Source organism: Haliotis cracherodii, unplaced genomic scaffold, assembly GCF_022045235.1.
Source record: "Haliotis cracherodii isolate W230 unplaced genomic scaffold, xgHalCrac1.p SCAF_7, whole genome shotgun sequence".
Lineage (NCBI taxonomy): Eukaryota > Metazoa > Mollusca > Gastropoda > Lepetellida > Haliotidae > Haliotis > Haliotis cracherodii.
In genome coordinates, this window is record NW_027266330.1 from 517482 (window position 1) to 534214 (window position 16733).

The 16733-nt window shown below is 45.4% G+C and overlaps 4 protein-coding genes and 1 pseudogene across 4 annotated transcripts; 4 read left to right on the forward strand and 1 right to left on the reverse strand.

The window, feature by feature from the left end:
* The first annotated feature begins 4637 nt into the window (after positions 1–4637).
* On the forward strand, positions 4638–5919 carry LOC139447866 (cerebellar degeneration-related antigen 1-like; annotated as a pseudogene).
* Positions 5916–7285, forward strand: LOC139447868 (uro-adherence factor A-like). Its single transcript, XM_071229345.1, has 2 exons — positions 5916–6531; positions 6594–7285. The coding sequence occupies exons 1-2, from the start codon at positions 5916–5918 to the stop codon at positions 7283–7285; spliced, it is 1308 nt and encodes a 435-aa protein (XP_071085446.1).
* LOC139447870 (otolin-1-like) lies at positions 7282–7770 on the forward strand. Its single transcript, XM_071229347.1, has one exon. The coding sequence runs from the start codon at positions 7282–7284 to the stop codon at positions 7768–7770; it is 489 nt and encodes a 162-aa protein (XP_071085448.1).
* LOC139447872 (uro-adherence factor A-like) lies at positions 7767–11328 on the forward strand. Its single transcript, XM_071229348.1, has 2 exons — positions 7767–8777; positions 11146–11328. Exons 1-2 carry the CDS (start codon positions 7767–7769, stop codon positions 11326–11328), a joined length of 1194 nt encoding a protein of 397 aa, XP_071085449.1.
* A 718-nt stretch (positions 11329–12046) lies between these two features.
* On the reverse strand, positions 12047–13264 carry LOC139447873 (ankyrin repeat domain-containing protein 50-like). Its single transcript, XM_071229349.1, has one exon. It carries the CDS (start codon positions 13262–13264, stop codon positions 12047–12049), a length of 1218 nt encoding a protein of 405 aa, XP_071085450.1.
* Between the last annotated feature and the right edge of the window lie 3469 nt (positions 13265–16733).

Consider the following 16733-nt stretch of genomic DNA (forward strand, 5'->3'; position numbering starts at 1 on the left):
ATTGTGATCTATGGGGTAAGGTCAAGACACATGGATGGCCATTGTGATCTATTGGGTAAGGTCAGGACACATGGATGGCCATTGTGATCTATGGGGTAAGGTCAGGACACATGGATGGCCATTGTGATCTATTGGGTAAGGTCAGGACACATAGATGGTCATTGTGATCTATGGGGTAAGGTCAGGACAAATGGATGGTCATTGTGATCTATCGGGTGAGGTCAGGACACATGGATGGCCATTGTGATCTATGGGGTAAGGTCAGGACACATGGATGGCCATTGTGATCTATTGGGTAAGGTCAAGACACATGGATGGTCATTGTGATCTATGGGGTAAGGTCAGGACACATGGATGGCCATTGTGATGTATTGGGTAAGGTCAGGACACATGGATGGTCATTGTGATCTATGGGGTAAGGTCAAGATACATGGATGGTCATTGTGATCTATGGGGTAAGGTCAAGACACATGGATGGCCATTGTGATCTATCGGGTGAGGTCAGGACACATGGATGGCCATTGTGATCTATGGGGTAAGGTCAGGACACATGGATGGCCATTGTGATCTGTGGGGTAAGGTCAAGACACATGGATGGCCATTGTGTTCTGTGGGGTAAGGTCAGGACACATGGATGGTCATTGTGATCTATTGGGTAAGATCAAGACACATGGATGGCCATTGTGATCTATGGGGTAAGGTCAGGACAAATGGATGGCCATTTCGTTCTGTGGGGTAAGGTCAGGACACATGGGTGGTCATTGTGATCTATGGGGTAAGGTCAAGACACATGGATGGTCATTGTGATCTATGGGGTAAGGTCAGGACACATGGATGGCCATTGTGATCTATGGGGTAAGGTCAAGACACATGGATGGTCATTGTGATCTATGGGGTAAGGTTAGGACACATGGATGGCCATTGTGATCTATTGGGTAAGGTCAAGACACATGGATGGTCATTGTGATCTATGGGGTAAGGTCAGGACACATGGATGGCCATTGTGATGTATTGGGTAAGGTCAGGACACATGGATGGTCATTGTGATCTATGGGGTAAGGTCAAGATACATGGATGGTCATTGTGATCTATGGGGTAAGGTCAAGACAAATGGATGGCCATTGTGATCTATCGGGTGAGGTCAGGACACATGGATGGCCATTGTGATCTATGGGGTAAGGTCAGGACACATGGATGGCCATTGTGATCTGTGGGGTAAGGTCAAGACACATGGATGGCCATTGTGTTCTGTGGGGTAAGGTCAGGACACATGGATGGTCGTTGTGATCTATTGGGTAAGGTCAAGACACATGGATGGCCATTGTGATCTATTGGGTAAGGTCAGGACAAATGGATGGCCATTTCGTTCTGTGGGGTAAGGTCAGGACACATGGATGGCCATTGTGATCTATGGGGTAAGGTCAAGACACATGGATGGTCATTGTGATCTATGGGGTAAGGTCAGGACACATGGATGGCCATTGTGATCTATGGGGTAAGGTCAAGACACATGGATGGTCATTGTGATCTATGGGGTAAGGTTAGGACACATGGATGGCCATTGTGATCTATTGGGTAAGGTCAAGACACATGGATGGCTATTGTGTTCTGTGGGGTAAGGTCAGGACACATGGATGGCCATTGTGTTCTGTGGGGTAAGGTCAAGCCACATGGATAGCCATTGTGTTCTGTGGGGTAAGGTCAGGACACATGGATGGTCATTGTGATCTATGGGGTAAGGTCAAGACACATGGATGGCCATTGTGATCTATTGGGTAAGGTCAGGACACATAGATGGTCATTGTGATCTATGGGGTAAGGTCAGGACACATGGATGGTCATTGTGATCTATGGGGTAAGGTCAGGACACATGGATGGCCATTGTGTTCTGTGGGGTAAGGTCAGGACTCATGGATGTCCATTGTTATGTATTGGGTAAGGTCAGGACACATGGATGGCCATTGTGATGTATTGGGTAAGGTCAGGACACATGGATGGCCATTGTGATGTATTTGGTAAGGTCAGGACACATGGATGGCCATTGTGATGTATTGGGTAAGGTCAGGACACATGGATGGCCATTGTGATTAATGGGGTAAGGTCAGGACACATGGATGGCCATTGTGATCTATGGGGTAAGGTCAGAACACATGGGTGGCCATTGCATTCTGCTGATGTTTTGCTGTTGGAAGTCGTCATATTTTGTACGTGCAGGGTGGCCAAAGAGTGGAGAGCTTACGTGTTATTGTGAATAATGACAATTAACAATACTAACTGCTCAGAGCGATTTGACCACCTTTCACTGAAGTATCAAAATTAAGAGTGATCCCCTATCCACGTGCAACGAGGAATTGCATGTATCTCTGGCGGATGATTATTCAAAGTTGATCTTTCTTCTGACGGCCGATCATAACATATTTTATATTTAATGACTCCCTATTTGTTGTGGAGGGAAGATATACACAAACATCACCAAGTAAGAAACAATTGCATCTTACTTTAAACCCGGTTCACTGTAGGTGATGGGAGCCCGAGAGACGATCGACTTGTCGTGTTGGTTATCTGAATTCATTCCAGTAAAACATGTCAACAGGCCTAGCTACTCCGCGTCTTGGGATGAATGCACAGTGGCTCCGCATGTACCGCTGTATTCAGTGTCTGTCTGGAGTATATTATCCATCTGGGAGCAGTTTTGCAGAGACTTGTTGCACAGTGCTACCGACAAACCCATTTGAATGATCAAATAGTGAAAAAAATAGTCCTGTCCGCATGTGATGTAATTAAATACTGTTTAATAAAGTTGTATTGTTTTTTTTAACGGGGGAGCACGGGGGAGTAATAAGATATCAAGAAACGGGAATTAAATCTAAAATAGTTCAGTGGTCTCTGTATTTCTTTGCAGCGATGTTATGTTCGCTGGAAGTGATGCGGTTCAATGTTTACATTTAGCTCATGTTGTATTCAATCCCACTTCGATCACATCAAGGTCTCCTCGAAGATCATGCCTGAACTTATCTTCAGCAACTGCTTGTCGTAAGAGGCGACTAACGGGATCGGGTGGTCAGGCTCGCTGACTTGGTTGAAGCATGTCAGTGTATCCCAATTGCGTGGATTGATGCTCATGATGTCAATCATTCGATTGTCTGGTCCAGACTCGGTTATTTATAGAACATGATCATATAGCTTGAATACTGCTGACTGCGGCGTTAACCAGGAAGCTAACATGTTCAGGGCACGTCGACATGACTATATTTTCCTGATTTTATCATAACTACATTTGATCGACATAGCTGAACCTCAAAGCTTCAAACGCTTTCTGTGGTAACTTGTTTAGCTCCATGTCAAACGACGTATTTAGCTGTAAGACCACATTCAGATGACTTTCGACATGTCAAAGCACTTATATAGGACGTCCTCCTCGGTGAACACAGTGTTGGCAAGAACTGGTTGACAAGTTGACACTAACACTGACTTCAGACACGCAGGACAAATAATGAAATGATTCGTGTGTATGTTCAACAGTTCATATTCATACGTTATGACGTCAGATGAGTTCAAGAGCTGCTGCGCGACAAGGACACAGCAGCCAGCATCGTTCAAACATGGTGGAGGGGAGGTAACTCTGCTAGCACTGCATGTCGCTGTATCAATAGTTTCTTTGTGGTATCAGCTTCATTCCAATCACCTATCTGTCTGTGTAGTGGCTGGATTATGTGTGTGGGGGATAGAGTAGGTTATGTTGCTCGTGTGTTGTTTGTGGCGGTCTGTAAATAATTGAGTTTGGACCAGACAAGCGCGTGATTGATATCATGAGCATAGATCCACGCAATTATGATACGATGACGTGCATCAACCAAGTCAGCGAGCCTGACTTACCGATCCTCGTTATCTGCTAACGGGATCGGGTGGTCAGGCTCGCTGACTTTGTTGATAGATGTCATGGTCCAAATTGCCACGTCACAATTGACTAAATACGCTGGGATTTGAAGCCAGGTAATAGTTGGTTTGTTCATGTAATGACACATTGTGTTGACAACAAACTTTAATCTACCTGATGCTGCAACAACATGCAACCAGAGACTAAAAACACACTTACTGCCTCAATGATACATAGAGAATCTCACGAGGGTGAGATTTTATTTATCATCCAACATCATTCTTCCAACTTTTTCAATTTGTAGACAGTAATAAGCAGTGTTTTCAGTGTAAAAAGTACTGCTAACAGCTTCAGTAGCAGCGCCATTAGTGATGTCATTTGATTGTGACGTCATGGTAACCAGTGATGTCACAATGGTCTGCAAAGCATTGTGATGTAATTTCATTGCAGCGATATCTACAGTGTAGAAATCGCTCAATCTAGCGATATCGATATCTCCTTGGGGAGCCAGTTTTGGATGATGAAGTTTATTGGAATACAATTTCATTAACTTGATTCGTGTTGGAAGCCAGATTGTTCACTGTTGCATAAATTTGAATCACTGTATGAATTCATCACTATCACTAACAGATGGCGGACAAAATGGAAGATACTTTGGATGCGGCGTTTTGGTACAGATGTCAGTACCAGTATGAAACAAGTGATCAACAACTTGTCAGGACTTGGTTATATAACTATAGATCAAAGGAACCAAACAATCATGGGGAACAAGGAGATCATGGGGGACAAGGAGATCATGGGTGACAAGGAGATCAAGGGGTACAAGGAGATCATGGGTGACAAGGAGATCATGGGTGACAAGGAGATCATGGGGTACAAGGAGATCATGGGGCACAAGGAGATCATGGGTGACATGGTGATCATGGGTGACAAGGAGATCATGGGGGACAAAGTGATCATGGGCGAAAAGGAAATCATGAGTGACAAGGAGAACATGGGGGCCAGGGAGATCATGGGCGACAAGGAAATCATGAGTGACAAGGAGAACATGGGTGACAAGAAGATCATGGGTGACAAGGAGAACATGGGTGACAAAGAGATCATGGGCGACAAGGAAATCATGAGTGACAAGGAGAACATGGGTGACAAGAAGATCATGGGGGACAAGGAGATCATGGGGAACAAGGAGAACATGGGTGACAAGAAGATCATGGGGGACAAGGAGATCATGGGTGACAAGGAGAACATGGGTGACAAGAAGATCATGGGTGACAAGGAGAACATGGGTGACAAGGAGATCATGGGGGACAAGGAGAACATGAGTGACAAGGAGAACATGGGTGACAAGGAGAACATGGGTGACAAGAAGATCATGGGTGACAAGGAGAACATGGGTGACAAGGAGATCATGAGTGACAAGGAGAACATGGGGGACAAGGAGAACATGGGTGACAAGAAGATCATGGGTGACAAGGAGATCATGGGGGACAAGGAGAACATGGGTGACAAGGAGATCATGAGTGACAAGGAGAACATGGGGAACAAGGAGAACATGGGTGACAAGGAGATCATGGGTGACAAGGAGAACATGGGTGACAAGGAGATCATGGGGGACAAGGAGAACATGAGTGACAAGGAGAACATGGGTGACAAGGAGAACATGGGTGACAAGAAGATCATGGGTGACAAGGAGAACATGGGTGACAAGGAGATCATGAGTGACAAGGAGAACATGGGGGACAAGGAGAACATGGGTGACAAGAAGATCATGGGTGACAAGGAGATCATGGGGGACAAGGAGAACATGGGTGACAAGGAGATCATGAGTGACAAGGAGAACATGGGGAACAAGGAGAACATGGGTGACAAGAAGATCATGGGTGACAAGGAGATCATGGGTGACAAGGAGAACATGGGTGACAAGGAGATCATGGGTGACAAGGAGAACATGGGTGACAAGGAGATCATGAGTGACAAGGAGAACATGGGGGACAAGGAGAACATGGGTGACAAGAAGATCATGGGTGACAAGGAGATCATGAGTGACAAGGAGAACATGGGGAACAAGGAGAACATGGGTGACAAGAAGATCATGGGTGACAAGGAGATCATGGGTGACAAGGAGAACATGGGTGACAAGGAGATCATGGGTGACAAGGAGAACATGGGTGACAAGGAGATCATGAGTGACAAGGAGAACATGGGTGACAAGGAGAACTTGGGTGACAAGAAGATCATGGGTGACAAGGAGAACATGGGTGACAAGGAGAACATGGGTGACAAGGAGATCATGGGTGACAAGGAGAACATGGGTGACAAGGAGATCATGGGTGACAAGGAGAACTTGGGTGACAAGAAGATCATGGGTGACAAGGAGATCATGGGTGACAAGGAGAACATGGGTGACAAGGAGATCATGGGTGACAAGGAGAACATGGGTGACAAGGAGATCATGAGTGACAAGGAGAACATGGGTGACAAGGAGAACTTGGGTGACAAGGAGATCATGAGTGACAAGGAGAACATGGGGAACAAGGAGAACATGGGTGACAAGGAGAACATGGGGAACAAGGAGAACATGGGTGACAAGAAGATCATGGGTGACAAGGAGATCATGGGTGACAAGGAAATCATGAGTGACAAGGAGAACATGGGTGACAAGAAGATCATGGGGGACAAGGAGATCATGGGGAACAAGGAGAACATGGGTGACAAGAGATCATGGGGGACAAGGAGAACATGGGTGACAAGGAGAACATGGGTGACAAGAAGATCATGGGGGACAAGGAGAACATGGGTGACAAGAAGATCATGGGGGACAAGGAGAACATGGGTGACAAGGAGAACATGGGTGACAAGGAGATCATGGGCGACAAGGAAATCATGAGTGACAAGGAGAACATGGGTGACAAGAAGATCATGGGGGACAAGGAGATCATGGGGAACAAGGAGAACATGGGTGACAAGAAGATCATGGGGGACATGGAGATCATGGGGAACAAGGAGAACATGGGTGACAAGGAGAACATGGGTGACAAAGAGATCATGGGTGACAAGGAGATCATGGGGGACAAGGAGATCATGGGGGCCAGGGAGATCATGGGGGACAAGGAGAACATGGGTGACAAGGAGATCATGGGGAACAAGGAGAACATGGGGGACAAGGAGATCATGGGGGCCAGGGAGATCATGGGGGACAAGGAGATCATGGGTGACAAGGAGATCATGGGGGCCAGGGAGATCATGGGGGACAAGAAGATCATGGGTGACAAGGAGATCATGGGGAACAAGGAGAACATGGGTGACAAGAAGATCATGGGTGACAAAGAGATCATGGGTGACAAGGAGATCATGGGGGACAAGGAGAACATGGGTGAAAGAAGATCATGGGGGACATGGAGATCATGAGTGACAAGGAGAACATGGGGGCCAGGGAGATCATGGGGGACAAGGAGAACATGGATGACAAGAAGATCATGGATGACAGGGAGATCATAGGCGACAAGGAGAACATGGGTGACAAGGAGAACATGGGGGACAAGGAGATCATGGGGAACAAGGAGAATATGGGTGACAAGAAGATCATGGGGGACATGGAGATCATGGGGAACAAGGAGAACATGGGTGACAAGGAGAACATTGGTGACAAAGAGAACATGGGTGACAAGGAGATAATGGGGGACAAGGAGATCATGGGGGCCAGGGAAATCATGGGGGACAAGGAGAACATGGGTGACAAGGAGATCATGGGTGACAAGGAGATCATGGGGAACAAGGAGAACATGGGTGACAAGAAGATCATGGGTGACAAAGAAATCATGGGTGACAAGGAGATCATGGGGGACAAGGAGAACATGGGTGAAAGAAGATCATGGGGGACATGGAGATCATGAGTGACAAGGAGAACATGGGGGCCAGGGAGATCATGGGGGACAAGGAGAACATGGATGACAAGAAGATCATGGGTGACAGGGAGATCATAGGCGACAAGGAGAACATGGGTGACAAGGAGATCATGGGTGACAAGGAGATCATGGGTGACAGGGACATCATGGGGTGCAAGGAGATCATGAGTGACAAGGAGAACATAGGGGCCAGGGAGATCAGGGGGGACAAGGAGAACATGGGTGACAAGGAGATGATGGGTGACAAGGAGATCATGGGTGCACGTGACAAGGAGATCATGGGTGACAAGAAGATCATGGGGGACAAGGAGATCATAGGTGACAAGGAGATCATGGGTGACAAGGAGATCATGGGAGACAAGGAGATCATGGGTGACAAGGAGAACATGGGGGCCAGGGAGATCATAGGTGACAAGGAGATCATAGGTGACAAGGAGATCATAGGGGACAGGGAGATCATGGGGGACAAGGAGATCATAGGTGACAAGGAGATCATGGGGGACATGGTGATCATGGGGGACAAGGAAAACATTGGTGACAAGGAGATCATGGGTGACAAGGAGATCATGGGGGACAAGGAGATCATGGGTGACAAGATCATAGAGGACAAGGAGAACATGGGGGCCATGGAGATCATGGGTGACAAGGAGATCATGGGAGACAAAGAGATCATGGGTGACAAGGAGACCATGGGTGACAAGGAGATCATGGGGGACAGGGAGAACATGGGGGCCAGGGAGATCATAGGTGACAAGGAGATCATGGGTGACAAGGAGATTATGGGAGACAAATTGATCATGGGTGACAAGGAGAACATGGGGGCCAGGGAGATCATAGGTGACAAGGAGATCATAGGGGACAGGGAGATCATGGGGGACAAGGAGATCATAGGGGACAAGGAGATCATGGGGGACAAGGAGATCATAGGGGACAAGGAGATCATGGGTGACAAGGAGATCATGGGTGACAAGGAGAACATGGGGACGACTTCCCAGGTGAAAACAAGGCATTTTATCGGAAAAAAATGTATGCTTTAGCCCGGTGTAAGGTGCCAAAATCTACCCCCTTTCAGAGTATACCCGCGTAGGTTCTGGGAGCTCCCAGAATCTACCCAGGGGTAGATTTTGGGGACTTTCCAGAATCTACCCCCCTTTCCCAGAATCTACCCCCAGGGGGTATAATCTGGGAGTTCCCAGAATCTACCCCGGGGTATAATCTGGGAGCTCCTCCCAGAATCTACCCTGGGTTATAACTATAATCTAGGAGTTTCAAGAATCTACTGCAGCCCTATTTGATTTAAACATTTTTATTTCATGAATTTACTTGAAGTTTTCTTTATGGGGATGCAACTAACTCAGTCTTGATCTCTCCTGGTCAATTGCTGTAACGACATTGTCATCAAATGCCTATTCAGTACACATCTAATTAGTTTTAAAACATTCATATCGCAGAATCTAACCCCCTTTCCCAGAATCTAACCCCAGGGGATATATTCTTGTGCTCCCACCTTTGTCTTCTCAATATAGATTAACAGGAAGTGCATGTTTTAAAACTAATTAGATGTGTACTGAATATGCATTTATGTAAACTTAATAAGATGCTAATGTTGTTACAGCAATTGACCAGGAGAGATCAAGACTGCCCTCCAGTATCAAGAATCCAAAAACCACAAAAAAAATCCTAATACTTACCGACTCCCTAAGGGGACTGCAAGCCCTCCAAAACAAAAATACCAAAAACAGACCAAAATTAATAAATCAAATACTTAAAAGCTCCAACGACCTAACTAATGCAGGCAAACAAATAACCTTCTTGTGGATACCCGCCCACGTAGGAATATACGGTAATGAAAATGCCGATATAGGCACTTAAACTATCCCTCAAAATCCAAGAAATAAACTTAAACTTACCCATCTCAAAATCAGATATTAAAAGTGTAAACAAGCAAAAAAACACCAAACAATGGCATAACCTATATCTAAACTCAAATAGCCAAATCAAAAAAGTACTCAGCAAACCACTAACCAAACCAAAAATTCTCCATGCATAAAAAAGATAGACAGAGTAATCACTAAACTCCAAACAGGACACACCAACCTAAATAACCACCTAAAAAAAATTAAAAAAACACACTACAGGTAACTGCCCACACTGCAAACAACTAGAAACCCCAGAACACGCACTCATCCACTGCACACACTACCTAACACATCGAACCGCATTACAAACCACCCTCAATCTAAACAAGGCTCTCACTCTAGAAGCAATACTAAACCCACAAAATAAACTAGAAAACTCCAAGGCCTTAGGCGTATTCCTAATCAAAACGGAACTAATAAAACGCATCTAAAAACAAAATAATCTACCAAATCAAAATCACATAAACAAACAAACATCCACCATACCCAGCTCCCTTAGTTCTCCTCCCCAACCCCATCGGCATCTATTCCAAATCTCAAAATTCCCAAATTCTGTATAAGCAACCCCTAAAGCCCCCTCTTGGGTTGCACACACCACTTTCGCCCCTTTCGGAAACACATTAAATGGCCTGGCCGGTTATAACCAGGGGTAGATTCTGGGAGCTCCCAGGTTATACCCCGGGATAGATTCTGGGAACTCCCAGAGTATACCCCCGGGGGTAGATTTATATACTTTCAGACTTTACACCGGCACAAAAAGTACATTTAGACTCAAATATCTTTGGTTTTGCAGAAACTCAAAACGAAATCTCTGCCTCGCCAACGATATCGTCCAAGTTGAACCTTATGGATAATGATCACTTATATTCATCGCTCTTCACGTTTTCATATCTCACAAGGTTATTGTTCCCATGTGTGCGAATGTAAAATAGTTGCAGTCATTAGTGATGTCTTTATTATGTCAATATGTCTGCTTTATCTCCATTTGATAGTGATTCATAAGCACGTTCTTATGATACAGTCGGATTCCATCAATGAAATACACTTATATCTATCTCATACATGATAATCTTACATTAAAAGTGTTATGATTACAAAGTATGCATCATACCAAAACTTAATGGAAACGTAGTTTTATAACATAATTAGTATTGCAGCCATACAGTCTATTAAGTATTAAAGCTGTCAGAGTAAGCAAATTTTATATCACAGTAATACTCAGTTTCAAGCAGCCGGTGCCGTCAGGTGGTAGAGTGACACATCAAAAGTAAAAGCTATTTCCCCTGACAGTCTGAGCAAGCAAGACCTCCACAGATTGACCTGTAGCCCCTCCTGTGTGCTACCATTGCTGCTGTTTCCCCTGACAGTCTGGCCAAGCAAGACCTCCACAGATTGACATGTATCCCCTCCTGTGTGCTACCATTGCTGCTGTTTCCCCTGACAGTCTGAGCAAGCAAGACCTCCACAGATTGACATGTATCCCCTCCTGTGTGCTACCATTGCTGCTGTTTCCCCTGACAGTCTGAGCAAGCAAGACCTCCACAGATTGACCTGTAGCCCCTCCTGTGTGCTACCATTGCTGCTGTTTCCCCTGACAGTCTGGCCAAGCAAGACCTCCACAGATTGACCTGTAGCCCCTCCTGTGTGCTACCATTGCTGCTGTTTCCCCTGACAGTCTGGCCAAGCAAGACCTCCACAGATTGACATGTATCCCCTCCTGTGTGCTACCATTGCTGCTGTTTCCCCTGACAGTCTGAGCAAGCAAGACCTCCACAGATTGACCTGTAGCCCCTCCTGTGGGCTACCATTGCTGCTGTTTCCCCTGACAGTCTGGGCAAGCAAGACCTCCACAGATTGACCTGTAGCTCCTCCTGTGTGCTACCATTGCTGCTGTTTCCCCTGACAGTCTGGCCAAGCAAGACCTCCACAGATTGACATGAAGCCCCTCCTGTGTGCTACCATTGCTGCTGTGGAACCATCATTGTTTCTGGCATTGATGTCGACGAAGTTTCTTTTGAGGACATACTTGACCGTGTCCTCATGTGCTCCTGCACAGGCAAGGTGGAGGACATTGTCACTCTTACCATCCACAGCTGTCTTATAAGCTCCTTTGTCAGCCAGAAACTTCACAGCCTGTCTATGCCCTTGTGTTGCAATCAACAGTGGTGTTCTCCCTTTGTGACCCTGAACTCTGATATCACCAGGCTTAAGTGAAAGGACGTACTTCATCATCTCGATTTGCCCTCCAGGACAGGACGTACTTCACTATCTCGACATGCCCTCCAGGACAGGACGCACGAAGGACAGCGTTACCATGCCCATCCACCAGTGACAGATCAGCTCGTTCACTGACAAGTAGCTTCAACACTTCTATATGCCCTCTCTTGTGTATGACCATGCCATGCTGCCGCCATCACGGGTGTTCTGTTGTGTTCTCCTCTAATGTTAATATCAACACCAGAAGATGAGAGGAGATACCTGACTACATCCACATGTCCACCAAGACAAGCCACATGGAGGCTGTTGTTACCACCATCATCAACCTGTGTCATGTCAGCTTCTGAATTCACAAGGAGCTCCACCACTTCTCTGTGTCCCTTCTCTGCTGCCCTCACCACCGGTGTCCTGCTCCACCTTCCTCTACTGTTGACGTCCAACAGGTTCAGAGACAGCACACACTTCACCGTTTCCACATCTCCTCCTATACAGGCGAAGTGAAGGATGTTGTTACCGTCCCCGTCCACCAGTGACACATCAGCCCCTTCACTCACAAGGAGATCCACCACGTCTCTGTGTCCCTTCTCTGCTGCCATCATCACCGGTGTCCTGCTCCACCTTCCTCTACTGTTGACGTCCACCACGTCTCTATGTCCCTTCTCTGCTGCCCTCATCACCGGTGTCCTGCTCCACCTTCCTCTACTGTTGACGTCCACCACGTCTCTGTGTCCCTTCTCTGCTGCCATCATCACCGGTGTCCTGCTCCACCTTCCTCTACTGTTGACGTCCACCACGTCTCTGTGTCCCTTCTCTGCTGCCATCATCACCGGTGTCCTGCTCCACCTTCCTCTACTGTTGACGTCCACCACGTCTCTGTGTCCCTTCTCTGCTGCCATCATCACCGGTGTCCTGCTCCACCTTCCTCTACTGTTGACGTCCACCACGTCTCTGTGTCCCTTCTCTGCTGCCATCATCACCGGTGTCCTGCTCCACCTTCCTCTACTGTTGACGTCCACCACGTCTCTGTGTCCCTTCTCTGCTGCCATCATCACCGGTGTCCTGCTCCACCTTCCTCTACTGTTGACGTCCACCACGTCTCTGTGTCCCTTCTCTGCTGCCATCATCACCGGTGTCCTGCTCCACCTTCCTCTACTGTTGACGTCCACCACGTCTCTGTGTCCCTTCTCTGCTGCCATCATCACCGGTGTCCTGCTCCACCTTCCTCTACTGTTGACGTCCACCACGTCTCTGTGTCCCTTCTCTGCTGCCATCATCACCGGTGTCCTGCTCCACCTTCCTCTACTGTTGACGTCCACCACGTCTCTGTGTCCCTTCTCTGCTGCCATCATCACCGGTGTCCTGCCGCCCCTACCACGACTGTTTATGTTTACAATGGACAGCGAGAGAACATACCTGATAGTTTCTAGATGTCCCCCACTACAGGCCACATGGAGGACGTTGTCATTGCTTTCATCAACTACCGACAAGTCAGCTCCTCTACGTTTAAGTAACTTCATCACTCTGCTGCGATCATCACCGGTGTCTTCCCACCATCTCCCCTTCTGTCGATATTATATAAGGGAGTTTAGACGATTCGCATCTTTCCGTAATCTACAAGAAGGCTCGCCCCCTTTTCCCGTGGATGCAATGATTCGAAGCTGTGTAGAAGGCTCAACTCAATCCCCAGCTCAAATCACTCTAGCGGTTTGAGCCTAGACTCAGAGCACGCCACTTTGGCTCAGAGCACTCCACCTCGTGGGCCGAAATCACTCTAGCGGTTTGAGCCTAGACTCAGAGCACGCCACTTAGGCTCAGAGCACTCCAAGAAAATAGGTTATTCATTATTGTGTTGCCAAAGACCATGAGATGAGCGTTTGCCATAACTGCTGATGAAACACATGACGATAATCAAATATTGATCACTTTCGTTTGTCCTAAAACTAGTTTAATGGATGCATTGCATGTTATTATCTGGTAAATATAATATATTTCCTGGTACATAGATGAACAGGGAAAACTATAGACTGAACCGTATGAACATGAAAAGATCCACGAAGCAGAATAATATTCGAACATAATTCAGAATTGGGATTCGATATTTAACAAGGCGCCGTGGTAAAATGTTAATTTTGTCCTCAATTATATCTGCGTGTACCATTTTGTTATTAGATATGCAGCCAATATGTTTCCCGTCACAAACCCATTATGAAGAAGAACTATTTTGTATATGATCGCACCAGTGGTGTCTAAATGTTGGGCACACAATTCTGATCACACTTTAAACAGGGCTATCATATTAAAAATGTATTTTTACGCACAATGCTCAGAAATTACTGCATGCTCATGAAAATAGCTATGCAGCGATTGTGTGGTATGACTAACAGTAACACACGTTATATTGTGACAATGTTGCGATAATGTCTGTGTCAGGGATACTTGTTTTTGTCGGTCTTCACCTGTGCCAGTGTATAACCTTCCTGATCTAATCAAATATTCCAGGAATATTACGGTGAGGTAAACAGACTTGTGGCTCTATTTCATAATGGAGACATTAGCAGTTGATGTAAGTGAAATACGCTGCACTATATTCCGTTAGTGTCACATATTAACGTATTACTTTAACTTACCGTGGTTGACGATTAATGGGCACTGGTTAATGTGGATAAGTGGTATAACTTGTGCTGTATGGTATATCGCTAAGGTGTTCTGTTAATTAATACATATCATAGGTGCCAAGCAATGTGTCCTTTGTGATAAGATATCATGTACAACTTAAACCATTCTAAAATTTTAAAAACAAGTCTTCTGATTGTCTGTTCCAAAGTCGATTATATACAGGTGCCGTCTTATAGCTTGGATATCGCTGTTTAATGACATAATCCTGTATGAAAGGCGATAAATTAAATATCAGCCATACTCGAAAGCAAAATGTCCAGAAATTGTGCCATGTGTTTAAGCATATCGCAATCGTGATAATTATCTATTAAACGTTCTGGGTGGAAGTACCGAGCATAAGACGACCACAATGATAAATGTGTGAGGCTTGATGGAGGTGTTGCAATGATTAAAAGGCGGAAAATAGTTACATACAAGTTTATGCTCCATCGCTAGAGGTGAAAGATGTTACTGAATCTTTGTTTGACATTTGTGCATGTAAATGTCTGTACTTGTAGAGGCACTTGGCTAATTGCGTGACACTCTGGCTCTTGATATTACAATATGTGGGTAGTACTTACTCGTATTTGTCTGGAGCAGTCCTAGTGGGTTAATGATCGTGTTGCTAGCTGAAATCATGATGCCGTCATAGATCAAATCAACGTCACACTCCTTTCACTAACGCCGCCCACACTCTACGTAGTTCTGTGTATCATGTATAAACACTATACAAGACACTGTTGTGGAAATATATCACGGCTTGAGACAGACCTAATGGCACACACAATGATGAGAAGACCTACGTCTTGACGCCATTGAACGAATGGCGCTCTCCAACGGTCATACGTTTGCAGGGGGAGTGTGGCAGTGGCAGGTCACATATGAGGAGCGTTCTCAACATACGTCGTGGTCTTTACTGTTGAAAATGTTGTGTGTGTACAATACTAGTGAGCGAGAGAGTGAGCTGGGTTTAACGCCGCTTTTAACAGTATGCCAGTTATATCACGGCGTGTCAGCTTAATGTGGGAGGAAAGCCCGAAGTGATGCAGGTCTCAGACGTTTACCACTTCGGTGAAACCCACGAGCACGGGTATGGAGCTAACAAACCTAGAAAGATAATTTGAGCGAACCGGAATTCGAACCCACAATCATAGGTTTCTGGCGCGCCCAAGGGACGAAACTCTGCACAGTGAATTGCGGCGTATTAGACGACTCGGCCACCTGTGCCCCCGATTTCTAATGGATGAATTCCAATAAAATTATCATTTTCTGTCTATTGTATTTTGCCTTTTTGCGTCCCATAACAAAAATTGGTGTTTCAATACTGGATTGAATGGGCATAAAGTCCCTCAATTGTGAGTTCCATGCTGTAAGTGTAACAGGGATTTATTTAGCTAAGTTATGTCGTGTACATAAATGTATAATTAATCATTTTAATCTTATTTCACGTTTTAGGTATCCGGCAGACGACGATTGGTTTATATATATACAAGTTGAAATTAGTTGTCAGTCCGTCTGTCTCTTGCTTTTATGTTTACTGCACAATTCTGTGTCACAGGGCTGGTCACATTTTGGTTATAAGGGTATTTGGGTTGGTCTATTTTCATGTCATTGTCTTTGGTGTTTTAACAATAGCCCAGGCCAAGCTTCTCACTTGATTGGTCCTGTTTTCAAATATACATGTCATCCGCCATGTTACTAACCAGTCACACTATCACTGAATGAGGATTGTACACCTGCTTGATTTTTTGCACAACTCAAAGGTTAGTTAGTATACATTTTAGTTGTTATATAAATTGTAAATTAAAGTCTAATATAAATCATATATAAAATAGGTATAAATATGTTCATGATCAACCTAGTGTAAGTATATATACAATCTACCATTTAACCTGTATGAATGTGCGTATGGTTTGTTTTCTATGTTTAATCTGGTCAATATGCTGGCTAGAAATTATTGTTTTGTAAATGTTTACTGTATGGTGTAACATTGATATATCATGAATCCTGTATTGTTGATAAAATTGTAGACTTTCATTGTGGTGGTCACTATTATGTATATATGTTTCACTTAGTATAATGGTAGCCCTTGATCAATGTATTATCCCTTATATAGGTTTACTATACGAGTTTGCTGTCGGGCTACTTGGTGCGTGGACT

Excerpts from the sequence above, each read along its gene's own strand:
- LOC139447872 (XM_071229348.1), top strand. The coding sequence starts at position 7,767 with ATGAGTGACAAGGAGAACATGGGGGCCAGGGAGATCATGGGGGACAAG. Across the intron at positions 8,778-11,145 it reads ACATGGGGACGACTTCCCAG|TCTGAGCAAGCAAGACCTCC; the intron begins GTGAAAACAAGG and ends TTCCCCTGACAG.
- LOC139447870 (XM_071229347.1), top strand. The coding sequence starts at position 7,282 with ATGAGTGACAAGGAGAACATGGGGGCCAGGGAGATCATGGGGGACAAG.
- LOC139447873 (XM_071229349.1), bottom strand. The coding sequence starts at position 13,264 with ATGGCAGCAGAGAAGGGACACAGAGACGTGGTGGACGTCAACAGTAGA.
- LOC139447868 (XM_071229345.1), top strand. The coding sequence starts at position 5,916 with ATGAGTGACAAGGAGAACATGGGGAACAAGGAGAACATGGGTGACAAG. Across the intron at positions 6,532-6,593 it reads GAGTGACAAGGAGAACATGG|AGATCATGGGGGACAAGGAG; the intron begins GTGACAAGAAGA and ends ATGGGTGACAAG.